The sequence below is a fragment of the Haemaphysalis longicornis genome, unplaced genomic scaffold (assembly GCF_048455015.1).
Source record: "Haemaphysalis longicornis isolate Haplotype H1 unplaced genomic scaffold, Haemaphysalis longicornis Haplotype H1 scaffold_12, whole genome shotgun sequence".
Classification (NCBI taxonomy): Eukaryota; Metazoa; Arthropoda; class Arachnida; order Ixodida; family Ixodidae; genus Haemaphysalis; species Haemaphysalis longicornis.
The window spans coordinates 104,730,986-104,758,485 of NW_027526225.1; the positions used below are offsets into that span (position 1 = coordinate 104,730,986).

At 47.3% G+C, this 27,500-nt stretch overlaps 2 protein-coding genes across 2 annotated transcripts in view; both read left to right on the top strand.

The window, feature by feature from the left end:
- Positions 1 to 27,500, top strand: part of LOC144163186 (BET1-like protein) — a 441,394-nt gene that overhangs the window by 221,992 nt on the left and 191,902 nt on the right. The gene's annotated exons all lie outside the window — the stretch shown is intronic.
- LOC144163182 (uncharacterized) overlaps positions 1 to 27,500 on the top strand; it is an 88,058-nt gene that overhangs the window by 9,481 nt on the left and 51,077 nt on the right. Inside the window, exon 2 of the mRNA XM_077694011.1 lies at positions 14,117 to 14,502. Within this exon, the coding sequence (XP_077550137.1) occupies positions 14,118 to 14,502 (385 nt within the window). The 5' untranslated portion in view covers position 14,117. The remainder of the gene's footprint in view (positions 1 to 14,116; positions 14,503 to 27,500) is intronic.

A 27,500-nucleotide genomic window follows, 5' to 3' on the forward strand; every position in this document is an offset into this window, starting at 1 on the left:
GCTATGGTTGCATGTTTAAAACCAATCTTTGTAACCTTCATAGTTACAGACTTTGTCATTACTTTTATTGTATACAACCTCTCCACTCTCCAATGCCTTGTGGCGCTAAGGGTACTGTAATAAATAAATAAATAAAAAAATGAAAGAAGCTCACACTAACGCGTGAGACTTGAATGTAGCGAAGCTATACGCGACCTTCACGACCATCACGAAGGTTTAAGTCCCCGATTGTAGCCGACTTGCTTCTTCTTCGCTGCCGCAACGACCTTTACTCCCTCAATGTTGCTATAAGTGTGAGTTTACTTCATTTTTTTTTGGAAGTGATAATCTTTGGGACATCACCTTGGAGGGACGTATGCTATGACGTGTCTTTCTCGTTCCGAGCAAGTGTTGCCATTATTACGGTGAACGCTGCAGCTTTTTTTTTTTTTTTTGCCAATCCTGGCCAATCTCCCTAAGTGGGTATGCTTGGCCAACCAAACGTGTGCAGGGGACGCCGGGTGGTCGTGGCGAGGCTCGCACACGCGAGCGCTAGGCATTTTCTTGGTTTTGTTAACTGTCAGGCGGTCGCCGCGAGGTCCGCGGTCACGTGAGCGCGCTCGGCAATTTCTTGGTATTTTGCAGCGTGAGCTACACTGGCCGAGGTGGCTCCTGGATAGCCGGGCTGCAGATGCACGAGGAGTAGTTACGTCTCACGGCGCACAGCTGGCGCGTTGGAGCCACCGCCGCCGCGACTGGATTGGATTAGATTGGACTGGATTGGTTTGGTTTGGTTAGGTATGGTTTGGGTTGGAACGGAATGTAATGGAATGGACTTGACTGGACTGGATTGAATTGGATTAGAAATCGTTTTAGCAGCAGTAAGCATGATAATCAGCTAATCCTACACAACCAGGAAACCTAAGAATAACCAGCTGAACCTTAGTTCACGCTACGTATATCCTGGCATAGAAGAACTAAGCCACTGCTAATTTTTTAACTGTGGACACTAAAAATTACGACTTGCCAAAGAGCTTCGCTCTTAAAAATTCTAACCTTGTAATATGTACCCTTAATGATTTCGTTTACACCGAATAACGCGCAACCGATCTGTGCTATAGCTAGGCTTAAATTCGGTAATGTGCATTTTCCTATAAGGATATTTTCACCCGAAATAAGCGTATTAAGTGCGTGGATGATTCGACAGCACTGGCGTTCCTAATAGCGCGCTAGTGCACCGAACTAGCCCTGGATGAGGCAACAGGCATGTACTGACTTGCCTGTTGGCCTTGCCAACACCGCCGTGATGAGAAGGCCGCGCTTTTGAGATCCATCCTCTTAGTCGCATCCCACACTTGACTAGACATTTACTGCGCGATCAGGACGTGCACCTGCCGCTTGAATTATTGAATCTTGGGCACTAACATAGCGACAGGGTGCATGCGGAATGGATCCGAAAGCCTGCAGGCAGGCAGGCTTTCTTCAAGAACCATGTGGGAGGTGATGGCCTGGCACGCTCGCCGGTGTCGGCGGTATTCGGTTACGTCATGTTGCAGCAGCGCCGTAAAACGAATGTTTAATGGCGGTCCCCGGGCGTTGAACCCGTTCGCTGGGTTGGAATCCTGTGTCGCGCGCACACGTGGTGTCGTGGGTGCTTTGGCCTCCGTTCACAGTAGCCGACTAGAGCTATGCAATATGAAGGCGCTTTTGCACAGTATATATAATGGTTAGATATCCCACAATCAAATTAAACCAACCGCTCTATTATAAAAACCAGAAAAAAACCCGGGAGACGCTTAAAACTTTGTAAGAGTGGGAAAGCGGAAGCCTATTTATACCTTTACTTTTTTTTGACCGCTGCTGAACATTCTGTTGAACTTTGCGGCCGCGCCCGCCATCACTTGCCCGGCCTCCTGGACAGTACCATCTGAAGCTCGTTCCACTCACTCGCCATATCACCCGGACCCTCCTGTTTGTCCCCGTCGGTACCTTAAAGGGACCCTGCAACACTTTCGATAAGCGCTTTCACTCTTTCCTTCGCGTCCCGAACCCCTGCGAAAGCTATTGTTATCGCCAGCACGGAGCGGCACTGCGTGATTTCCTCGTCGCACCACATACGCCTTCCGTTTCTGCTTTGTTTTTGTGGCTTTTTGTTTAAGTTAATATCGAAAAGCGTTGATTTCTGCAGTTGAAGAAAAACCGGCCAACAGCCGCTAAATGGCCTTAGTGACGTAATTCTAGCCGTCGAAGAACGTCAACACTAGGAAAGAGAAAAAAATCTTTTGAGCGAGTTTCCAAGTTATCTGATGGGCATAGAGGAGTAATTTTTGGCTGAGGTACTTTGCGACCCCCGTAATCTAAGTACTGGGTGTGTTGGGTGACTACGTTCTGCAAGCATTTAAGATTTCAAAAAAAAAGTTGGAAAACGTGTTGCAGGGTTCCTTTAACTCACCTCTAAAGTTGGCTCGTATTGGGCGTGCGGCAGCGGCATCTCTTCCTGTGCGCACTCTGTCGCCCTTTCTCAAAAACCTCCCCCGGCGCCGTGGATTTTCTGCGCGATTATGTAGTGTTCAAAACGCTGTTGGGGTAAATGAAAGAAGGAAGAAAAGTGTGGGCGTGAGGGGGGGGGGGGGGGGGGGGAGAGAGTGGGGGCTGCTGTAATTGTGAGCACTTCGAGTCTGCAACACAACACCTAAGGCACCGTTCTATTTTTCTCCCACTGCAGCAATAAACGTACTTTTGATTCAGTGAGTTGACCTAGGTCCGATCAGATAAAACTTTATCGTTGCTACAGGTGGGGCGGTGGCTCAGTGGCTAAACGATACGCTGCTGAGCACGAGGTCGCGGGTTCGATTCCCGGCCGCGGCGGCCGCTTTTCTGATGGAGGCGAAAAGCTAAAACGTCCGTGTGTACGAGATTTCGGCGCACGTTAAAGATCCCCAGGTGGTCAAAATTAATCCGGAGCCCTCCACTACGGCGCGCCTCATCGCCTGCGTTGCGTTGGCGCGTTAAACCCTACAATCAATCAATCAATCAATCAATCAATCAATCAATCAATCAATCAATCAATCAATCAATCAATCAATCAATCAATCAATCAATCAATCAATGAATGAATGAATGAATGAATGAATGAATGAATGAATGAATGAATGAATCAATGAATGAATCAATGAATGAATAAATGAATGAATGAATGAATCAATCAATCAATCAATCAACGATTCAGTGAGTTGACCTAGATGACATCACGTAAAACTATTGTTGCCACGAGTGGGAGCGTTTTCAGGTCGACTTCGCTGTCCTTTCGGCGACGGCAGGGTTCACATAGATCTCTGCGGCGTCTTATCACTAGGGCTAGTCAGGCCTGGGGCAGAAGGTCTGTGCTGAGCAGCGCGGCTTCCCACTGCTACTCGTTCGTAATTTGTTATAAAATGGGTGCTTTTTATGAGTTTATAGGGTTTTTTCTTCACAGGACTAAATCACGTGTGGTAGGTCTCCGTATTTATGGCAAAGAGGACACGGAATACAATACAATTGTTTCGCGCTCGACTTGATGCGCCATGTGTTTGAGCGCCCGTTAAGTCTAGTATTAGGTAGTGGTATTTGGTAATCGGTACTGAAATGAATAAGTAACGAAAAGGACATTCAACACGCGCTGTATGGCAGTTGTTTAAACATTTTCCGGCAGAAGTCATTCTCCCAATTTTTCTTGAAACGCAGGTATGTATGCGCATTTTCAACAATAACTATCACCTGCCCTTGCACCTTGTTTGCTATTCTTATGAACCTCAATGTGGGGAAGAATCGCTCGAGACAGGTAGAGTGGGTTAGGTTGCCTTAATGAATAATTCCCTTCCCCCTAAATTGCGTGCCCGTTATATCATACCTATTTCGCTTATGAATTCTACTTTATATCGTATATTTTTCCACCCGTGTCCGTCAAAACCTTCACATATCCCCATTTCGCGTTGTGTTCAGGGTAATGCTGGCAAGGGATATATAAACAGAAAAGCTGTGGTTGATTCCTCCGTTATAGGAATCGGTAAAACACGAAAGTGAAATGTGCAGCGAAATCTGCAGCTGAGCATGATTTTCGGGTCCGCGGCTGTCTTGTGGATGAGCTTGGCGAGCGAAGTCCTGCTGGCGGGTCGCTTCGGCAAAGGTGCACTGCCGTCATTTCCGTGTCGGATATGACGTCAGCGAAATCTTGGTATATCCAGGCATAAAACACTTCCGTGTTAAAATATAAAACCCGAAAACGAACAACCCTAAGTATAAGGGACTCTTTAGTACTAAAAGTTGCTTTTCCGCAAGAAGACCCTGTGTGCAGGAGCACACCCTTTACAGGCCGCTTGCTTTGTTGTACTGGCGTCACTTCCGTGGCGGATATTACGTCAGCGAAATCTTCGTGTATCCGGGAATAAAACACTGTCGTGTTAAAAAAAAAAGAAAACTTACGCGTATCGGTTCATTTCGCTGCAAATTTCGTCGAAAGACGACTGTCGTCTGCCGCCTTTGCCCTGTAAATACCCCCCATCTCTTCCCGGCCAACCTCTCACGCTCATCCCCTCCCTATCGCTTTTTCCATGATAAACAGGGAGGGGTATGCCAGTCAATTAAACTTTCCCACTTTCCACAGCTCGCATCTCATCTGTTGAAACTTTCTCCTACTGTCGAACTTTGAATACTGCCTCGAAGTTCAGGCTCGAGTGAGCTGTTTTTGTATTTTCGGGTCAGAATATTGTTTTCAACGCGCATTCTTTTTTTACTACCGAAAATTTCTCGCACGCATTTATTTTCAATTAAGAGAACGCGGCGAGTACCAGTTGTACATCGATGTTTGGTCTCAAACATTCATAATGTTTTCCTTGTGCTCAATAAGGTTGACAAGTACGAAGTATGTATACCGATTTAGGTGTTCGGAAAGGTTTTGGCTAGAGAAACTTAGCGGTCAAGAATAATACTTTTAACTTTTGACTTGATGGCTGAATCGAGGGACGGATGGATGGACGGATGAACGGATGGACGGAAGGACGGCCGGACAGACAGACAGACAGACAGACAGACAGACAGACAGACAGACAGACAGACAGACAGACAGGCCAAAAAAATGGCTGCGTATCTGCTCCTTTCGTTGCAAATGTCGACGAAAGACTAGTATTTCGCCAAGATTTACCAAGTATAGGTGGTATTCATTTAAAAGTTTAGCGGGCGATTTCTTCGCTTGGCAACACTGAAAACCGCCATGTTTGTGGCCACTGTGCCAGCGCATGCGCTTTGCGCCCGAGTCTCACAGAAAAAAAAGAACACCAGCGTCCATCGTCTACTGCGTTTCAATCCGATTATCGCTATTGGTGTGAAAAGGTATATTATTAATCGCACTCTGAATATGTGGTGGTGCTCTACCAGCCCTCGAGCACTTCGCTTCACCGGACGATGAAGCTGCGGCTGCGGACGGCGCGCATAAGTCTGACGCTGGATCGCCGATCACACACTCAGCAGAAAACCTAATTTCTGACATTAGAGCGCGGCAGCTGGCAATCAGCTGATCTGCGGCGGCGACCTCATACGCGTCTGGCAATAAGTAGATCGTGCTGTGCTGCACTGAACAGTATTTGGCGTCAAGGTATTACTTTGTCTTCAATGGGAAACAGTTTGGAAATGATGCAGTTCCTGCTGTCAAACGGACCACTGCGCTCACGTTTGAACCTTTGTGTCCCGACCAACTCGCACTCGCTCGGAGGTGTCCGCAGAGGCTGGGGTTGAATTGCAGATATCGCTGTCACACTCGTGAGCGGAGCCTTGACTTTTCGCGTAACCAACGCTATCGCGGTACAACTGACTATCGAATCACTCGCCCACGCCTTGCATGAAAACACAAGGTCATATCGCGGCCGCGGCCTGCCTGGCCGCCATGAAGGCATGGAGGAGAAGAGGAGTGCCTCATCTGGGGGCCGTGCGGGTCGTGCGCGCAACGTCGCCTCAGCAGCAGACGTGTGGTCACGTATATGGCGGCGCACACACATGGTTACCTGCACGCGTTCCACGTCAATGAATACTAGCTATAGCATCCCTTCGCTTTCCCGCTAACCTCTTATGCTGTTCCTCCCCCGTCGGGCTCCTCCCAAGGTAAACACGCTGGGGGTTTGCTGAAGTCAATTCGCAGTCTAAATAGTTTTCGTCACAATTATGATTTAGAGCAGGTGCGATAGATTTAAGGCTAATATATCACACGCCTGCGAAAAGAATTTGAGCGCGAAAGAGGTGGCAGTTTTAAAAACAATAACAACCAAAAAACTACTACAAAAACAAGAAAGTTTCGTCTCGGTGTGATCCAACACATTGTGTGAAATACATAGTCATATGATCGATTTGCATAACATGATTTTTCTTTTGCAGAAGGTCATATCTGTAAAGAAAGCAGGGTGGGTGCACACAAACCGTTGTGACTCTTAGTAATTTTTCGCGAACAATTTTAAAAGGAGTTGCTGCTCAGGGCCATTAATGCAGGCACACCTCGCAGGGCTGTTCGTCAGCCCGACTGTTCGCCAGAGCACGCACGCACGCACGCACGCACGCACGCACGCACGCACGCACGCACGCACGCACGCACGCACGCACGCACGCACGCACGCACGCACGCACGCACGCACGCACGCACGCACGCACGCACGCACGCACGCACGCACGCACGCACGCACGCACGCACGCACGCACGCACGCACGCACGCACGCACGCACGCACGCACGCACGCACGCACGCACGCACGCACGCACGCACGCACGCACGCACGCACGCACGCACGCACGCACGCACGCACGCACGCACGCACGCACGCACGCACGCACGCACGCACGCACGCACGCACGCACGCACGCACGCACGCACGCACGCACGCACGCACGCACGCACGCACGCACGCACGCACGCACGCACGCACGCACGCACGCACGCACGCACGCACGCACGCACGCACGCACGCACGCACGCACGCACGCACGCACGCACGCACGCACGCACGCACGCACGCACGCACGCACGCACGCACGCACGCACGCACGCACGCACGCACGCACGCACGCACGCACTCACTCACTCACTCACTCACTCACTCACTCACTCACTCACTCACTCACTCACTCACTCACTCACTCACTCACTCACTCACTCACTCACTCACTCACTCACTCACTCACTCACTCACTCACTCACTCACTCACTCACTCACTCACTCACTCACTCACTCACTCACTCACTCACTCACTCACTCACTCACTCACTCACTCACTCACTCACTCACTCACTCACTCACTCACTCACTCACTCACTCACTCACTCACTCACTCACTCACTCACTCACTCACTCACTCACTCACTCACTCACTCACTCACTCACTCACTCACTCACTCACTCACTCACTCACTCACTCACTCACTCACTCACTCACTCACTCACTCACTCACTCACTCACTCACTCACTCACTCACTCACTCACTCACTCACTCACTCACTCACTCACTCACTCACTCACTCACTCACTCACTCACTCACTCACTCACTCACTCACTCACTCACTCACTCGAGACGCCGGTTCATTAACGAATCACTTAGAGCTCCTGCCATAGTGACGTAAGCACAAAAGATATAAGCTACGAGCCTGCAGAACAAACGCTTTCCCGACGATACAATCTACGCCGACCTGCGCCAACCATGTAGTCAAGTTGTCAGTGCTGCACTTTCAAGTGGATGCAGACTGCGCGCGTCCGGGCGACGCAAATAGGACGAGGTTGAGCTTTCCTTGAACATTTGGGCAAGGGGGCTTGATCAGACGACGAAATTTATTTGTGGTATCAAGGTTCAGACAGTTGATGTGCGGTACCTAAACTCATACCCAAGATTAGCGTGACTGTCTCTTTCTACCACTTGTTTTTCGTAGTGTAAAGCACGAGTAATTAACCTAGACCAGTTTTAACGAATTCATTTCCGTGTGAAAAACTTTCACGCCCATTCCCCTGGGGAACCCGTGCAGGCCGCTCTGTCGCCTTGGCTGGCTCCTCAGCTGTGTTCCAGCCGCATCGCGCTGCTCGCCTTCAATCCCCTCCCCCCTATTTTAGGCGGGCTCTTAAGGGTCGGAACGATAAAAATACGAGACCCTCTGACACTGACACGATTCGAGATGCGCCCGCTGCCACTGCGCTGGCCTTCCGGTATAACAGCGCACACCACAGCGGCGGCTGAGCCGACAAAAGCAGCTCGAACGGAGGAGGAGCAGGAGGAGAAGTCGAAGTGATGAGGAAGAGACGGGAGGAGCAGCAAGAAGTCACGCGCGGGGTGTGTGCGCCCGATCGCGGTGATGCAGCCGTCCGACGGTCGGGGGATCGTGCACGCGTGTCTAATCTACGCGCGGCATCCGGACTCGGCTCTGGCTCAAGGTGAGGGCCTTGAAAGTGAGCAGCATCCGGACCCGCCGCCACCCTTCCCACTCCCCATTTTCTCTTGCCTCTTCCGATCCCGGGCGGACGGTTGCTTTTTGTGGATCTGGTCCCCGTACCCTCGGCAATGATACTGCCTTGTAATGAGCCAAACAAGCGGAAATCTGCCGGTTGATCTTGTCTAAGAAGAGAATAGAATGAAAGGGAAGCAATGTCAATGGCACAGAAAGAGGAACAAAAGAGAGTTCATTCAGGTAAATCACGAAGGCTTCGCCTTTGAATGAGATCCAGACTTTGGGACATTGCCAAAGGGCTTGAATGACACTAGTGCCTCCCTCACTGGTTCCACTGGGAGGCATCTTTCAAACTTAGATAGGAAGTACGCCTGAGAGTCGTCCGGTTTAAAGTTCCTTGTGTTTCTGCGAGCTGCATTCGAGCCCGCCCGACAGCAGAAACATCGTCATAAAATATCACGGGTGCCTGGGTACAACAAGGAAAGAATTATTTGATGACCGGAGTCAAAAGAAGATCATATTGGGATGAATTACGGTTCTCCACACGTTTATTAAGCATCCTAGGTACGTACAGCCACTATCAAAAGTTTACATACCAGGGAAATGGCAATTGTAAGTTATGTCTCTACGTATAGCGGCCCAACAAACTGTTCAATTCATGCGAGATGTATAAGCACTGAACTAATGAAAACTACCGCACATAGTACTCATGGTAGCCGTGCGGCAGAGAAGCAACTCAAAATTCAGGATTTCGTGGTCCGTACACTTCTTCTCTTGAGTCTACCTAGAATACGTTCTTTTATCTCGACGTTGTCACCCCAGTCTGCCCTCTGAACAATTCCTCTGGCAGTGTAATTGATCGCGAATGTTTCGCTAGATTTCCCGCTAGGATTCTTCAAATGCGCACATTTTCTGCGCGTCATACTCACATTTGGTCCATGCCGGAAGCGAAAAGGGGAAAAAAACTTCAAAATATTTGCTTTATTAAGCGAAGCTAATATATACTGGCGGCTGTTGACATGCCGCATAGTGTAGAGCGATTATTCCATCTGCCCCTAGCACTGTACAAACGCACGGGTCGGTTTGATTTGTTTGTTTGTTTACTTACTTTTGAACAAACGAAAAAAGCCAAGGAACAAGTAGCGAGACGAAGAACACGAGCAGCGTCCATTCACTGTTTACCCAGCCGCAATGTAAACGGGCGGCCCAGGGTATTTCCTCCGGCGTCTACCCGGTTGCTTTTCTTGTTCTGCGTGTGCATCGGACTCTCTGCCCTTGCCCCGCTGCTTGCGCAGCCAGGAAACGTGGCGTTTGTTTAGCTGAGAAGGAAAAGACAAAATACGCGCGCCGAGAAAAGTGTAGGTTCAAAATTAGACTCCCGCTAGCGCCGTGTGATAGCCTGGATGGATGACCCCAACCCTTCCATCCCTGCACATCGCTATTCCCTCTCCCTTCCTCTTTCCCTCCCCTCTCTCCCTCAATCTATCTATCTATCTATCTATCTATCTATCTATCTATCTATCTATCTATCTATCTATCTATCTATCTATCTATCTATCTATCTGTCTGTCTGTCTGTCTGTCTGTCTGTCTGTCTGTCCATCCGTCCGTCCGGGGTTCAGATATGAGAGGTACGGGTTCTATGTAGAGGGATTTCAGTACCTGGTTATTTTAATGCTTTCGAATGGTTTCGATCTGTCTCTTACCAGTTGCGCCACTGCTCGTTTTTGCTCTTTGTAATAGAAGGGATGACGACGATCGTTGATTAAGCTGCTGGGTTATTCGCTCGTTCGGCTGCTCTCTGCTAAGTTAGAACTCGCGGTGTGCGACGTCTCGTGCTAGGGAACGTTTCCGAATGAGTCGTTTTTGCTGTTTAGAACGTCGGAACCAGACTCCCGCATTTTGGCATTTTCGCTCACTAAGCCGTACATGGCTTTCGCCTTAAAAATTGCCGAAACTTCCAAGCGGTAACTGTCGGGCAAATGATTAATTTAAAGGGGCACTGACACAAAATTTTGAAGGCGAGATAACTTCGGAGATAGATTGGTGGGAACACATATACATCATCTGCAAAATATCAGCGGCGAATACAGCCTAGAACATATTTAAAATCAATTTTGAAGTGTGCGAAACGCAACCGAGCAGCCAGCAGAGGACCACGCGCAATTGTAAATAAACAACATCCAAACACGTCACGAGTTTGTGTTTGCCGCTTCCGCACTACCGGCGCTTTTCGCCGGCTCGCCGCTCCAATCGGAGGGCCGAAGGGCGGAGCTTCTGCTCTCGAGAACGAACGACCCGATCGTTGGCGGCGGAGGCAGCGGAGGCGCCGTGATTTCGTCAGCTAATCAGGCAGCTGGCCGCGACCAAAGTTCTACAGCGATTCCAGGCACTCTGTTTCTATTACTGTTTATTACCATTGGATGCGAAAACGCGCCGGAGGCACGAAAAGCTCACTGAGCTAGCCGCACTGTCGCTGTGCAGGCGGCGGCCACGGCCGCGAAGTGGCCCAGGCCGGCGCAGGTAGCTCGAGTGATAGCTTGTTACCGCTGCACGAAATTGTCCCCAAGTTCCGACCATGGTGGCTTACATGAGAAAGGAGTTAATGATGCGATGGCGGGTTGCATTAAAAATTGTCATCTGCACCGCTTACGAGAGCGGCACTCGAATATCCGCCGCAGTGCTGAGCCGGACACATCTGTAGGCGGACCTGTAGGCAGACCGGCCGGCTGCTCCCAGCGCGCGTCTTGCCACCCACCGTCTCGAGCGTCGCGCGTCGTTCTTTAGCCGCGGTAGCATTTGCACTCGCAGCGCCTGCGTCACATCCACGGTCGCTTTTTAATTAAGCGCCTCACGAGATCAGTACGTGGGGGCATTCGCAGAAACTGCCGTCGATGCGGATTCGACAGTGCTACGGCGGCTCTGCTCTGTGATATCCCTCCGACGGTCACGTGGTCAGCTTTGTTCACACAAAATCCACAAAATCCATCGTTTCGCGGCACTCGCTGAAACCGAAACTGCGACTGGCCGCATTGAAAATGCCTCTAATTAAACAACCGTCGCACGCTGAAGCAAATGAGGTTTCTACAGGTTATAAGTAGGTCACTAGCTACTCATCGCAACAAAAAAAACAAGATGCAAAATTTTTGTGTCAGTGCCCCTTTAAAGCCGCTGTGCTATATACAGAGCCGCTTTAAGAGGTCGGCTGAGTACCACACACGCACGCATTGCTTAGAAGATAATTCTTAGGGCTATTAAGCAGACTGATTGCAAAGTATCAAGAGTGTAGGGACTTTTATCAAATACCTCCATAAAACTTTTTGCATCCTTAGGTAGTGCTATATACCCAGCACTATTAAAGTCAAGTGCACTACTATAAAAACGTTTTTTGCTGGGAGGAGGAGGAGGAAATAACTTTATTTAGTCCAAAGAAGAGGCCTATTCAGGCCCGTGGCGCCTTAGACGACGGCCAAGATATCTTGACTCCTGGCGGCGTCTTCGGCCCTTTGGACGGCCCACTTTTGCTGGGAAGACATTTTTAAAAGTCAATTTAAGCGGTCTTATATCGATGCATTAGGACCCGATGGCCTTTTATTAAATACCCCCATAAAACTTTATGCATCCTTAGGTAGTGCTATATACTCAGACTCTTAAAGTCTGGTGCACTGCTATGCAAAAGTGTTTTGCTGGGAAAACATTTTTAAAAGTCAATTTAAGCGGTCTTGTATCAGTGTATTCGGGCCCAACGATCGTTTATTAAATCGTCTATTCAATAAACACCACTATTTTACCCTGTACACTGAGCCCTTTTGAAGTCGGCTTCGCTGTTTTACCCAGATTTATTGCTGAAAAGCATCTCTCCAGGGGAAATACAGCAAGGCTGATATCAAAGTATCATAGCTCAGGGACGTTTTATTCAGCCCCTTCATTAGACATCATATATCCAAATAACACGCTATACAACAAGCCCCGCTAGGTTCGGCTGCACTGCTGCAAACAACTGCACTGCTGTGAACAGAGTCCTTCAATACATACCAGTTGCGAAACTCCGCTTCAGTTTCCGGGTGGCACAGCGCCCCCTGCTCCGTTGAAGCTGAGGGGAAAGTGTACTGGCGCGCCCCTAGGGGAGAAAAATTGAAATTCGATAAACGATTACTTAATCAGAATTTTTTGTAAAATAAATCCCGCTTTTTAAATGACGAGACATTAATTGGGTGAAATTTACTTGTGTTTTTGCGGCTTTTCTTTTGATGACTTATGGAGGCAGCCGCAAGCACTTGAGTACTACTTCAACTTTCTGCCGACAGACGACAGGCTAGTCAACTTGCCCAGTGCTGGCCCCGGCGCAGGGGGGCAGCAGAAGACGGGCTTTTGATATATGGGGGCTACGAGGAGTTTCGCAACTGGTATATATGCAGCAACTGTAGCTGTTAATGCATTTTTATCGCAATGCAAGGACTCTGATATCAAATTGGAGAGGCATTAGCGCCTTTAATGAATACCATTTTCCTATGCGTCGAAAGTGTGTTACATCAAACATTACAGACGAACAGGCGGATTTCCTCGCAGAGTCCGCATAAAAACGATTAAAGAGGCCACGAAGAGGAAGTGCAGGTTTAGTTCATCTAACAGACTGATTTGTCTTGATAAAAATGACACCAATCTTATCGGAAACTTCAAACAAATAATGCAAATATTAAAGAAAACATACGAAACAGTGGCGACTATTCCAATCTACTTTCCGGTGATTTTTCTATGACGTCACAAAATCTCGTTCGTGTGATTGGCAGCCGCCGACCACGTGACTGGGCGATTGTAGCGGGGTCTACAGTTCCGTTTTATCGTGTCCCCTGAATGCTGACGTGCAGTTAACGCACTGATAAACATGTTTCTTGTGATGGCCCATAATACGCCATTAATGCCCATATTACGTCCCTGCGGCGCGAAATTTGAAAGTTCTTCCTTATTACCTGCATTCGTTTCGGTAAAAAATGTCTCTTGGCTAGAATGGAGCTGAGTGATTTTTCAAAAGATAGTTCTATCAAATTTAATGAAGGTTGTATTTGATGATTTCTTTATAATAATTCCTTTATTTTCCATCCTTTGAGGAGAGGGAGGCAAGGAAAAAAAGCCGTACGAACAAGTAAGATACTGAAACCACCTGCCGCAGTGGCTCAGTGGCTAAGGCGTTGCGCTGCTGAGCACGAGGTCGCGGCTTCGATTCCCGGCCGCGGTGGCCGCTTTTCTGATGGAGGCGAAAAGCAAAAACGCCCGTGTGTTCGAGATTTCGGCTCACGTTAAAGATCCCCAGGTGGTCAAAATTAATCCGGAGCCCTCCACTACGGCGCGCCTCATCGCCTGCGTTGCGTCGGCGCGTTAAACCCCACAATCAATCAAGATAATGAAACATAATAAATAAGAGGGAAATAATCAATGAGAAGTTTTTGCAATAACAGGAAGCGCGCAACAGTCTCGGTTACACACACACATATATATTTTCACGCAGTAATCACAAACAGAAAGCGCGCCGAAGTCACCATTACGGACATATTTTTTGAGGGAAAAAAAAAACAAAAAATACCAAGGAATAGTTCAGTTTATTCTGTAGTTGTCCGCCGTCCGGGTTATCTCTCAGTGAGGAAAACAGAGTGATTAGTGCATGTTCTTTGTCTTGTCCTCCTCCTCAGGATGTCCTGTCCTGCCTCGAGCATGGACAGTGGTGGCGGTCGCGGCGGTGGCCTTCCCGGAGGTAGCAGTGCCCACGGCAGGACTCCGACAGAGGCCCGCGAGGTTCCCGTCGGCCCCGCCCCGTCTCTGGCCCAGTTCAGGGGCCTCGTCGACGGACACACGCCCTACGGGCCCCCGCATCAGCCGCAACTGCAGAGTTGGTTCCTGCACCACGGTCACGCCGAGCCGAGGGTGGTTGCGTCCGCTCCGGGCGGGCTCGACTTCCGAGTTCCTCCCGTCGTCATTCCATGCAGCGGTGGCGCCGAGCCAGCGCTGCCAAGGCCGCCCTTCACCGAGCCGACGGCTTCACCGGCGGCCGTCGGGGACGGCGATCACTTTCTCTCATGTAAGCCGCCTCCGACTGTCGTCTTTCTGCACAGCCGATTCTCGTAACCCTTTCAGCACTGAATTTTTGCAGCGTGAGCTACACTGGCTAAGGTTGAGCAGTTTCGCAAGGCTTCTAAGAGCCGTGCTGCGCATGCGCGAGGAGCAGTGACGCACACGGAGCACAGAACGTTGGTCGCTGCCCGGCGTCTCTCACACACCCCAAGCGCCCAGCGTCTTCGCCGACCTCCGTTCCGCACGTGATGGCCCGGTTCACTTGATGATCATGCGAGGGGTGGCCGGGTGTGGAACCGATGGCTCGTGCGTCGCAGCAACACCGGCCTGCGCCTGTGGAACCAGCTTAGCTCTGGGGCGATCGGTGAAGATGCGCCGGAGCCGCTTGATAAATATACGTGTGTCACATAATGCGTATACCATGTGTGTGTCATGGAAGCAGCAGTAAGCATGATAATCAGCTAATCCTAGACAACCGGGAAACCTAAGAATAACCAGCTGAACCTTAGCTCACGCTACGTATATCCTGGCATAGCCGAGCTAAGCCACTGCTATTTTTTTTTATTTAGAGCAGAAAACATTTTTCTGTCTATTGTCCTAAACTGTTCGTCAAATCAAATCAAATCATTTTTATGTTCAGGATCGAAATGACACTGAAGGGAACACAAACAAAAATCCACTAAGGCTTGACAAGGTCTGCTCCCCTTAAACAATAACATACAGTCAATATATTCAGTCTAAATAAATAAATAAATATATGCCGACCTTTCTCAAGAAAGGTCGGCATCCGACCGAAACGTCGACCAATAAACAGTTTTGTTAAAAGCTATACCCATTTTTTACTATTTGTTACGGCAACCTAAGACCGCCCTTATATATATATATATATATATATATATATATATATATATATATATATATATATATATATATATATATATATATATATATACAGAAAGATAGGTCAGCAGTCTACGACGCCAAAGGGGGCATAGGGGTGTGGTTAGGCTCTTTTCTTTTTTACTACGGTTAATGAAGTGAACATTTTTTTTTAAATATACAGAAGAAAGAAAGAAAAACACGCGCCCAGAGTGGGGACCGAACCCACGCCTTTCGATAGGCGTGGGTTCGAATAGATAGGCACGATTGTGGCCTACGTTTCAGCAAAGAGAACTTGCTTTCCTCAGGGCAATCTCTCGCCTGGCAGGCAGGGTTTATATAGGGGTAGGACCCCAGGTCATGGAAGCAGCAGTGGGGTCCTACCCCTAGGACCCCAACCTGGGGTCCTAGGGGTAGGACCCCAGGTTGGGGTCCTAGAACAATAACAAAGAACGTTTACTTACGTAGCGGCAACGGGGCTTGCCTTCATCAGAGTACAGTTAGATGAATTTGCTGTGGTAACACAGGAAGTCCCACCCGGCGGGCATTTTTTCACCACTTTCTTTCTGACTCAAAAAATTCTTCAGCTGTGTCTATGACCTACCGCATTCCCCCTCTTTGCTTTCCGAGGTTTTCCTGACTGCCAACCCTTATTCTGTCTTAATTCCCCGAGCCCCTCATTTCCCATTTCTAATTCGCTAGAAAACACAGTCCCCTCAAAATTAGCTCTTTCGTAAAAGGAGAGTATGTTGCAGTGAAATACAGCGACTCTATGAGCTTACAAATGAAAAAAAAATGAGCTTGTGGTGCTCCTTAATTAGCGATTAACAGGCATGGCAAATAATTAGGTATTCAAGCGCTGGAATTCCAACAGAACAAAAATTTTGCTTGTTTTTCTAAAGTTTAGAGAGCGCTCAGCCCACACACAATAAATAAAGCTGGTAGTGCAAGTATTTTTAGATTCAAGCCCATGCCATCAAACTAAGACTTTGGTCCTTCGCGTTACTCAGGCGTCATTCTGGCCTTCACAGCAACGCCTTCCTCTTTCTAGCGTTCAGCTGTAGAAAAAAAAAAAACGAAGAATGGTGATCTCCATCACAAGAGTCCCCCTTGAAGAACTATTTGCCACAAAACTAACTGTTTTGGTTGTGCTTTCGATATGCTATGGCAATTTCGGTTATTGTCCTAAATATAGGACACCGGGGACGAAAAGGCCAATTGAACCTCAGTTAGTCTCACTTCGTTGCGTCATGCATGCAACACTTTTTTCAAATTTTTTTTGAAATCGTAAATGCTTGCACTACGTAGTCAACCGACCCATCCAGTACTCAGATAAGGGGGTCGCGATGTGCCTCAGCCAAAAATTGTCCAACAAATAACTTCAGAACTTGCTCAGCAGATTTTTCTCACTTCCCTGTCTTGGCATTCTTCTACCGCAGTAGTTACGTCATTACAGCCGGGTAGCTGCTTTTGGCTGGCTTTTCATCAGTCACAGCAATGAACTCATTCGATAGCCACTTTAAAAAGAAAGCCTGAAAAGCCAAGGAGAAACGGAAGGCGTATCGGCTGCAACGAGCAAATCACGCACTGCCGCTCCGTGATAACAATAGCTTCGTTATGGAAAAAAGAGAAGGAAATAGTGAAAGCGTTTATCGGATGTGTTGCAGAAGTCCAACCGAGGTCGCAAGCTCTATCTTTAATTTCCTCAGAATTACGTTTCCGCACAATGAAAGGAGTGCCTAAAAACTGTTTTATGAGGTTTGTTGCGTCTAACCAATTAACCCTTAATGTGGCGAATCAAGATGTGTAGCAAATGGCGTGTTTCTACAGATTCTTCAGTATGTGTTCAGCCACTGGTTTATGCAATTGGTTTTCGCCCCCCCCCCCCTTTCCCCCCAAAAAAACGAGTTCAGGATTTCGTTTCAACAAACTACTAAAAGAGAGAGATTTTTTTTTAAAATTACACCCCTAACGAGGTGAAAATGGCTGTGATATGACCGCCCAAACCAAAAGACCTACAGGAGGATAAATAAACTTTATTTCTTCCGAAAAATAGTTCGTTTTTGGGCTCATGACGATGGAGGGATTTCATAGTCCAGAAGTCCCTGGGCTGTTGCCTTACCCACCGACCTAACATTTCGAGAGTAAATTCCTGTCATGGCGTTCGAGCTCAATAAATATCCACTTTACGTAGCTCTCTCGTCTGGAGATAGCGCCCAGCCTTCGGCCTTTTTATGAAAAAATTTAAAAGAGAAAAAGCTGTTTCTTTTACCTGTGAAGGTGGCGTGAACGTCAGCATGCTACGCCCGAGAACTAGTTCTCACTTAAAAAAAAATATATTATTACGTGGCTAAGCGAACGAGGTAGCGTATAGTATGAAATTAAAATAGACTCTTGAGAAGCAGTTTAGTAGACAGAGGATCTACGCTTATGATCATCGCGGGAAATAGGCCCGACGAGTTTCCCAAGCTGTCTACACAGTTTCGCTTGCTCTCGATTACAACATAGCACATAAAGCATGTCTGGCTCCAAGCAAACAACTGTGTGTGACTACCGTCATACTTAACGCACGCACGTCATGGTCCTTCCATCGTAATTTTCACAATAATCGTCGCGATTGAGCTTCTTATGAGAGCAGGATTCACTGTCCATGATTTTATCGAAGTCAAACGGTGATTACATCACTTTATCTTCCTGAAACGATGCATTGTCATTTTACGCGTACGTGCAGAGGCACCATTAGAAGAGCTTTTGAAACGTTTTTGGGTATCTTTGCAAGCGTATCGAGAAAGGCAAACAATAGGCGTGTGAGGTCATCCTGAGACTACGTAGACATATATGGACACAGTTGGACTTGTAGACTTCTAGCCTGTGCTATCGACGGATGCCATTGCCTTAGAAAACCCCGAAGATACTGCGTTCAACCATGATGCGGCTATCAATAATCGATAAGCTAACGGGCCTTGTGGGCACGTGTACCAAGAAGATTATCTGAAAACTAAAATAAAAAAAATAGTTAGTCTGCTTGACCGCTCCAGACCACTGAGGACGACGCTCGGAGCTTAAGGACATCAGGGAACCCGCTATGACTTTGGGTAAGATTGCATACTAAATCAAACCTCACGACACGACTTCGCATGTATAAACGGGCCAAATTAAACGAAATTTATGTTGTTTGTGTCAAATTAAACGAGCTCTCCGAGGGACCATGTCTCCCAAAGGGGATGAGGTTGCCGCAGTGCCTCAAATAAAATGGAGAAACGGAAGAGAAAATAAATTGTTGCGAATCGGAAGATGAACAAAGCGACGATAACGTTTTTTTGCAGACCGTGACCTTTCGACGCTCCAAGAAAGATTATGTCGGACAAAGCCCTTGAACTAATTACCAACTTCTTCAGTAAGCGCCTCCAGTATGCGGCTATTGGCAATCATCGATCAGGTTATTCTTCTTTAAAACACGGCGTTCCTCAGGGCAGAATCCTTGGACCATTGCTTTATATATATATATATATATATATATATATATACAATTTAGTTCAAATTGATAATGAAGTTCAGTATGCCATTAATGCTGATGACACCAGCTTATTTCTTACGGGTACTGAAGCTAATTCTTTAGTTCTGAAGGCTAATCATCGGTTGTAAAAATAACATGAATGGTCTTTGAAAAAGGTATTTAATACTTACTCACTGAAAACCAAAGCAATATTATTAGAACTAAAAACGTAAAGTACAACATCGTTGATCACCTCAGGCTTGGGAATGATGTAATTGAAATAGCTGACGTTGTTAAAATGTATAAAACGTAGGTGCAAGGTTCAACGAATTCATGCTCTGGGACAGGCATTTTGAGCAAATCCAGACAAGCCTTGCGCGTGTAGTAGGTATTCTACGTAAGGTGCAATGGATGCTGTGAACGAAAACTGAACTTTTGATTTATCACACACTATTTCAGTCACATCTCAACTACTGTCATTTAGATTGGGGGACCACAACCGCCCCAAATATGTGCAAACTTTTCGTATTACAGAAACCGGCCTATTGGGCAATCGCTTGTGTTCCACCTTTATCACCTTCCAGTCCCCTGTTTTGTAAATACCGCGTTATGAAAGTCGACCACATTTACGACTTTTGCCTTCTCCAACTCAAATACGAAACACTGTTACGTTTCTGTTTGACAGCGCTAGCTTACACGAGAACTTAATTTCCCATGACACACGACACCATGAACGCTGTCACATAAAATCTGCTCGCCCAAATTACGGTCTCCGGACTCTATCGTACACCTTGCATTTGGCGCTAAACAAATATGATTACGACGATTTATCCATTTGCACTACATCTTACGGTAACCTCCGGAATATGTTTTTATGTTTTTACAATACGGCATGAACGCCCCGATTGGATTTAAAAATATTTTATTGTGCTGGCATTTTATCTTTCATTTTGTTGTTGTTGGCTTGCTTTTTGTTGGATTGTATTTTGTAATTTACATTTTTTTCCCTGTCTCGTCCCTGCTGTTTGTCTCGTGGGGGGTGGGAGCTCCGTCAAGCCGCGAGTACAGCGGCTTCTTTTCCTGCCTCTTCAGCCATTGTACATGACTGAAATAAAGAAATAAAGACTGAAATGAAGACTGAAAAAAAAAATGACCGGGGTTCTGCCTAATCGTGATTGCGAAGAAGCGTTCGGTGCTAGATATTAAATTTTCCAGTGTTTTCAAATAACCAGTTCAGCAACCGCTTTTTAATGCGTAGCATTCTTTGCGGAGCACCCTCACAGCCAGGAGCGTGTAACGCCCTGCATTTCCACAAAAATGCAGATTTAGCCGAAGTTCCAAGTGTAATCGTCAGAATAACGGAAATGGAGATAATTGGTCGGGCAAAATTTTGAAAAAGTAACAAATAGAATATAAAAAATTACGGAAAATGTCAAAACGTATACCGCATGGCATTTCCACACTGATGTAGATTTCGCGAATGTTTCAGCTGTAATCGTTTTAATTGCGTAAATAGGGATAATTGGTTGAACGAAATTTCGACAAACTAAAAAACTAAGAAAAATATGAAATAATTACGGAAAATGGCGAACAGTGTAACGCCCTGCATTTCCACAATAATGCAGATTTTCCCAAAGTTCCAAATTGAGTCCTTACAGTAGCGTAAACTGAGATAATTGGTCGGGCGAAATTTCGAAAAACTAAAAAATAACAAAAATATAAAAAATTAGGGAAATTGTCAAAACGTACCGCATGGCCTTTCCACAATCATGCAGATTTCGCGAATGTTTCACCTGCAATCGTTATAATTGCGTAAACAGAGATAATTGGTTAAACAAAATTTCGACAAACTAAAAACTAAAAAAAATAAAATAATTACGGAAAATGGCGAACCGTGTTACGCCCTGTATTTCCACAATAATGCAGATTTTGCGAACGTTCTAAATTTAATCCTTATAGTAACGTGAATTGAGATAATTGGTCGGGTGAAATTTTGAAAAACTAAAAAATAACAAAAATATAAAAAAATATACGGGAATTGTCAAAACGTATACCACATGGCCTTTCCACAATCATGTAGATTTCGCGAATGTTTCACCTGTAATCGTTATAATAGCGTAATTGGAGATAATTGAATCGGACAGGAATTAGGAAAAGCAAACAATTTCGCTGGAAAAAACTCACACTCAAGACAGGCGGCATAAGAATGCTACGCATTAGTAGATAATTCTTTGAATTTTTGCAGAATTTTGTATTCCTCTGACAAGTGAACCCTTCCTTTTTTTCGAAATTGCGGGGCTTAAGTCGCCGACGATGCCTATGTGCTATGGGCTAGCCGTTGTGAAGGGCTGCAGATTAATCTTGACCTCCTGGGTATCTTTACGTGCGTCCAAATTTCGACACACGGGTGTTTTCGATTTTCGCCTCTTTCTAAAATAAAGCAGCCACCGCGGTGAAATTTAGCATCCCTATCAATTCATGCTCGGCATACGGGTCACTTTTCAAGCCAGTAACGTTTCAGCGTCCTTGTGGGGACGTTGAGGTAGCGTCTCTACACCCCTGACTCTATGAATCACTTGTCGGTCAGATCCAGGGGCGGTATTCTCGTAACTGTCCCTTTTGAAAACGTCCCTTTTGCGCCCCTTCTTCGTGACGTACTTCCGGTTAAGCAGTGAACGTTAACAGTAAGTTTGTTGCGCTTGCGTTACGTCGCTTCCGGTTTTTTGCTTTTAGCCAATCAGGGCTTGCCAAAAGGGACACTTTTGAAATGGACGCAAAAGGGACAAAACTCGAGAATACCGCCCCAGATCTGTACAGACGCACAGAAAGGTAGATAACATCATCACTTGCACCTACGGCTAGCTATCACTGTGAGTTTGGCTTGTCTGAAAAGCGTGTCGTAAAGTTCTCTCTGCCACAGTGCCTATGCCCCACGCCTTGGAAGCAAGCTATGGTTTGCAAGCGTTTTAAAGCGAAGCTTTACAGTTCTGTGGTAGGGTTCCGTGCGCTTTTCCTGCACGCACGCAAGAACGCCGTGCGGCAAAGCCAACTTTATCGTGGACGCTAAGCAGTAAACGGTTGCTTTATCAAAACTTTACCCCAAAAAATTGCCAGACATTTGACACCTGAAACGACACTATGAGGTGCAGAGCACTTTATGGGCTTACCTTGTCGTCGTAGCTAACTGTAACGGTCGATGTCAAACGACTGCCGGAATCAGGTGGTGCCGCGATATAACGGACTAAAGTGGAAGCCGGCGTTTCGTCGTAGGGCGTCTCACTGGGGCTTCAAAAACCAAGCAGTTTAAATGGACATGGCCGTTCGAAACTCGCGAAACGATGGCGCTTGTCATACGTCTTTCCGTTGTTTAGAGACAAAAAAAAAAAAAACTGCACGTACATTTGACGCAAAATATATGTAATTAAACGGCAGCACCCGTGTTCATTTAGTTAGGAACGCTCGTTGGTTTGGTTTTTGCGATAGTGAGCGGAAAAACTGGCACTGCAACTCCGGCACGAATGGGAGGAAAAGCAAGCACAAAAAGAACAGAACTCCCGCTGGCGCTGTTTCAGGCAGGGGGCGCGCGAGCACTACGGAGGCGGGAAATTTGAATTGCCTTTGGGTGGTAGCAGTGAGCGGATAACTGCGCTACAGCCCATTATGGTGAATCACTTTCTCGGCATTTCTGTCAGCTTTCACGTTGAGTGGAACGGCTTTATTATTACTCCTTGCTTTGCCTGTATGCCATGATTGCTTATTTAATTCCCAGTGAAGTTGTAAACGTTACAGAATTCCCGTCTGCTGCTAATACACGGGTGCCTACGGGATGAGTGTGCTTGGAGAAAAAGGCTCTTATTTGTCGGAACTTTCTCAAAGACAGTTGTACAAAAATTGGACGTTGAGAGGACCCTATCGTTACGCAGTTTCATTTAGTTGTCATGACTAGTTAGTATACAACAAATGAGTTCTTACCTTCATTCACAATTTTGTACCACTTCTGCGCCTTGTGCATGAACAGTTCCGTTGGTCACGCAACTTCACAGAGTTGAATTACTTGGTATTTGTGGAGCCCTAGTTAGCCAGGCAGTGACGTTGACCGGCCCTGCGTCGGTGAGAGTTGTGGAATGGTTGTGTTTGCTTGAATTTTGCCTACTGGCAGATTCATGGTGTCAAATGAGACGACGATGGCAATAAGAATTTTTGTTGTTCAACAGCAACAATTGTTGTTGTTAGCTTGCTAGCTTGAATAGAAAGGAAGATCAGTAGCCAGCGGGGGGAAGGGGGGAGGTAAGCGGGGTTTCAGTCCTTGTAGAGGTCGCCTCGAAGCCGTAAGCGCTTGGGGAGTCATACACAGAACGACGAGACTACGGATAAATTGCCTGTGCTAGGTCTATTTCCGTGGCATAACTGATAAAGTCAAAGAAGGCGTCAGGTGATAGTGCTGTGAGATCAATACGAGTTGTGTTGTCATGGTGATTGTGTGAAAGGGAGAAAATTAGGGGAATCGCTTGGTGAGGTGGTTGAGCTCGGTGACAATTCGGTGGTACTAAGGGCATTCTGGGGTCGTTCTGAGGGTAGTATGAGGTAGGTAGGACCGCCTTAAGATGTTCTCTGGTGCAGTAGAGGCGTTGATACAAAGCGTCTTCAGGAAAACGTTTGTGTCCTGGTTAGGGTGGGGAGGAAGGTGAGGTGGCCTCGAGGGCTGAAAACTTGAGGCATTGTCGTTTGATTTGCTTTTATTTACGGAGTGTGATTGCGGGAGGCAGACTGGGGTAATACTGGACACAGTTAGGTCAGCTGTAGCTTCAAGATGGCGGACTGGGGTGCCGTAAGATTCGTTCTCCCGTGCAGCCTTGCGAACTGCTCGGTTCTCAAGTGCGGCTGCTGCATTTCCGAGGGTCCTGTGAATTCTTACCTGGGAGACTAATGTTTACAATACAGTAATTTGTTTAAAGGGGCCATGCAGAAAAAATAAAGTTCGTTTTATACGAAAGATTTCGTGTTTTAGAGTTTCCCCAGCGCTTGTCCGGCAGCAAACGATGCCGTATTCACTGATAAATTAGTAAATTTGGGTTATAATTTTGATTCTCCCGCCAAATCGTGTGGTTTTGGGACGTCAGCAATGAAGTCCGATGGGCGCGTATTCCAAAGAACTTCCACTACGTCATTCGGCTGTGCAGCCTTGCTTACCGTCAGTCCTCCCAGATGGCGCTACCATGTCATCCGCGGACCGTTGTCCGCTGTTGCTTTGTTTTTGACCGTATTTGCTCCTGGCTTGTTCTTGTTACGGTAGAAAGTAATCGCTTCGTGAAACAGTGCGTATGCTCGACAAACAGGCTCACGTAAGACAACGTTGCTTACACCAATCGGCCAGTGTCGTGTGAGACGACTCCAAATGGGTGGCCTGCTGTGCAGCTGAAACAAGCGTAGTGTGCCCAGTACCAACAGCAGTACGCATCGGTACTTCTACGTTTACGCGTACTTTCGTAACTTTCATTGGTTACGCATCCCACCATTACTACCGCTGTAAAATGAATATGCATTACATTTAAGCGCAAATAGTTCCTTCGGCAAGCTTATAATCCCTTGCCTTATTTGCGTTTGCTTTTGCCGGCCTCAGGCAATCGCACAGCTGGGCATATATGACATCGTAGGTTCTGTTGCGGAAAATGAGCTAGTTGGTCGCATGGCCATTCACTGCTTTCATAATTTGATAGCTTATTCGAGCGAAGTGTGCGCTGAAAGTGGTGTCAGTATGATTCTCAAGTGGCAATCTTTCGAATGAACCAAATTTGTATTTTGTCTGCTTGGCCCCGTTAACAATGTGATGGAGCTTGCATGACCCTGGAGTGTAAAGTTCTCGGAGTATTTCACGAGTCAGGTGGGATGCGGAGTTAAGTAGGGAGACGGCGTCAGGGATGGCGGTTAGTTTCACGTTAACTGTGGTAACGTTGGAAATACGGTGACGTTGGCAGCCCGTCATTGAGAAATCGTCCGGGCTGAACCATGCCGCGTGGATGTTAGGGTTGCTGAGGATAGCTTCCGTTGGGAAGTCGCTAACACAGGGGGGGGGGGCATTCACATTTCATATCCCGTCGGCGCACGAACCAGGTTCGAATGCAAAAAGACGCTGTTTTTTTTAATGCGAAGCTTTCTATTCCTCACTGATGATGATGTAGTTACACCAAGACGCAGTGCAGGAAAGCCACGTTGACACTATGGGCTTCCGCAAAGGCACGTCAAGCTCGTGATGGTGTTTCAAATAAAAACCAAGCGCTTGAAGAAAAACGAAAATGACTCCCGTGGTCGGAAATCCAACCTGGGTCCTTCGCGTTATGAAGCCGGCATTTATTCGATTGCGCCATTCGTACACGGTATTCAATGTTCTATCATCGCATTAGGTTTCTCAGCATTTACTTTGGGTTCGTTGAGCGGGAGTTAGCTTTGAAGTTTGCCTTTGAACTTTAGAGGTTTGGATTTTGTACTTCTGGGGCGTGGATTTTGGACTTCGATTTGATCCAACTGAATTAAAAAGCTTCGCGTTTAACTATCTACCCTTTAAAAGGGCGCTTCGATTTGTTTTTTTAAGTGTTCCTTTTTCCCGAAACACATTTCTTTTATCGCACGGGATATGCGTTTGTAGTCCATTGGTGCGTGATGAACAAAATTTCGGGTGTCTGCTTTTTTTCGTTAGGTAAGCTACAGCTCTTGGTTTGTACGATTGAGTGGTTTGGTCCCCTTTATGTCGGTTTCGGTTACTTTTGTTGAATATGTTTGGACCTTACCGTGGTTTTGTCCGTGGTTAGAAGAGGTTAGGTTCAGAATTTTTTTTAAGGTGTATATAGTCTTGTCTCCTTGAGGTCGGTTTAAACAACCCCAGAGCTAGCTGAACGCAGTCTAGCTGCGGTAGGCGTTTGGGCATGATTGTTCGTTTATTTGGGGTTGTTTTGCCCATTTTTGGATTGTTTTGCCTGTTATTACTTCACCTAGGATGCACTTCATCTGCTGCAGCTACGTTTCTTCTGTAAAGCGTACCCCAAGCAGGCGCCGGCCCGTACGGGATATGGATTGTGAATTCGCCACCGGGTTGTCCAGTATGGTAAGGGGGAAGTACAACACAAGGACTATTGGCAACAAGCCTTTTTTCTCGCTTTCGACAAGCCCCCTCTGAAGACAAGATTTTGCCAGTAACTTCATCTTTCCTCGCTTCAGCACCCAGGGCTTTCTTCGGCGCCTAAGCTGTGGTAATAAAAAGTGTGGTAAGAAGGAAACATTTGTCACGCAAAAAATCGTGACCGCATAAGGAATTGTTCAGCAAAAACTGATGGGCGTCCGAGCCCATACAGGTCCCCAATAACCGCATTGGGCACTAAAATACCGTGAATGAAGACAGGTGTCAAACGCGGCACTATGTCCTGGCGTCAATCTAGCGTGTAAGCGGTACGGTGTCCAAACCGATTCAACGATATACCACGAAATCATTCGTTTGTCAAGAGGAGGGCACTCGTCGCACACTCGAGGTCCCCGCTACAGAGCCACCGCAACCCAAACTCACCCAGACCTCGTGCACTTGAGCGCATTCCAAGATGGCCTCGTTCCAGACGCGAGCCTCTCCTGGCCCGGTATTTTCGTGGCCCCGCCGAGGCGGCCCTCTCTCTTGCTCTTTCGGTTTTCCCGCTAACTTGCTTTTCGGCCGCCTCGCTTCTAGGATTTATCATCGGCGCACGCCAGCTACGCTGACGTCACGACGGTGTGAATGGACACCGAGCGACGAGGAGCCGGGAATAAAAGTGAATCGTCCGCACTGCGCATGCGCAGTGCGAGCAGCGCGATGCGTTAGCTCGCCCGCTCTGACGAGCGACGATTGCGAAATTTGGCGCTAGGTGTGCATTCGAGACGGCTGGTTGCGCGGGGTGACGTCATTGAAAAACAAGCGAGGGTGTGGGAAGCGAAAGGCTTACTTCATCCGGGCACTCGCGGGACCGAATTGCCCCGGGCCCTTCGCACGTTTCGTGGAACGGATGCGGTACCCTCACCCTTGGTATTCCAAGTTCACCCTCTGCCCGGGCATACACGGCTCATAACTGCGTTTGTTACCGACTGCGCACGCGTGAAGTTCACTTGTAAACACTTTTCGAAAATTTGGAACACTCTCGGAACGTGGTGGATGAACTCTCCCTGCCGCTTGACTGTGCAGTCCAGAGCGTCTGAGCCAGTTGTTTGCGTACTATTCGTTCATGAAAACTGGGTCAAAGGGTTCTTGCCCCTTTAGCTGCGTCCGCACCCCTCTCCACTCTCCGTTCTAGTCCTTTGTTTTGGCTGAGAGGGCGCCCAGAGCGACAAATAGTTGCTCTTCGCCTGCCCCTGTAGGATGCTATGACCGCACTTTGACTTCTCGCCACATCATCCATACCAGCGGTTTGTGGGGACGTATATTGCGGAAGCTCTGCTGCGTTGGTACGTGTAAACACTTGTTAAGTTGGACGAACTTCGAAAAAAAGTGATGGCCATAAAGAATGCGGTCACCTGCGCGAATCAGAGATGAGAGAATTCGCAAAGCTCTTGCACTGCTGTGCTGTTTCTGTGCCCCGCGTAAAGTCCAATGTAAGCAGTTGACTTTTTCGTTGGGA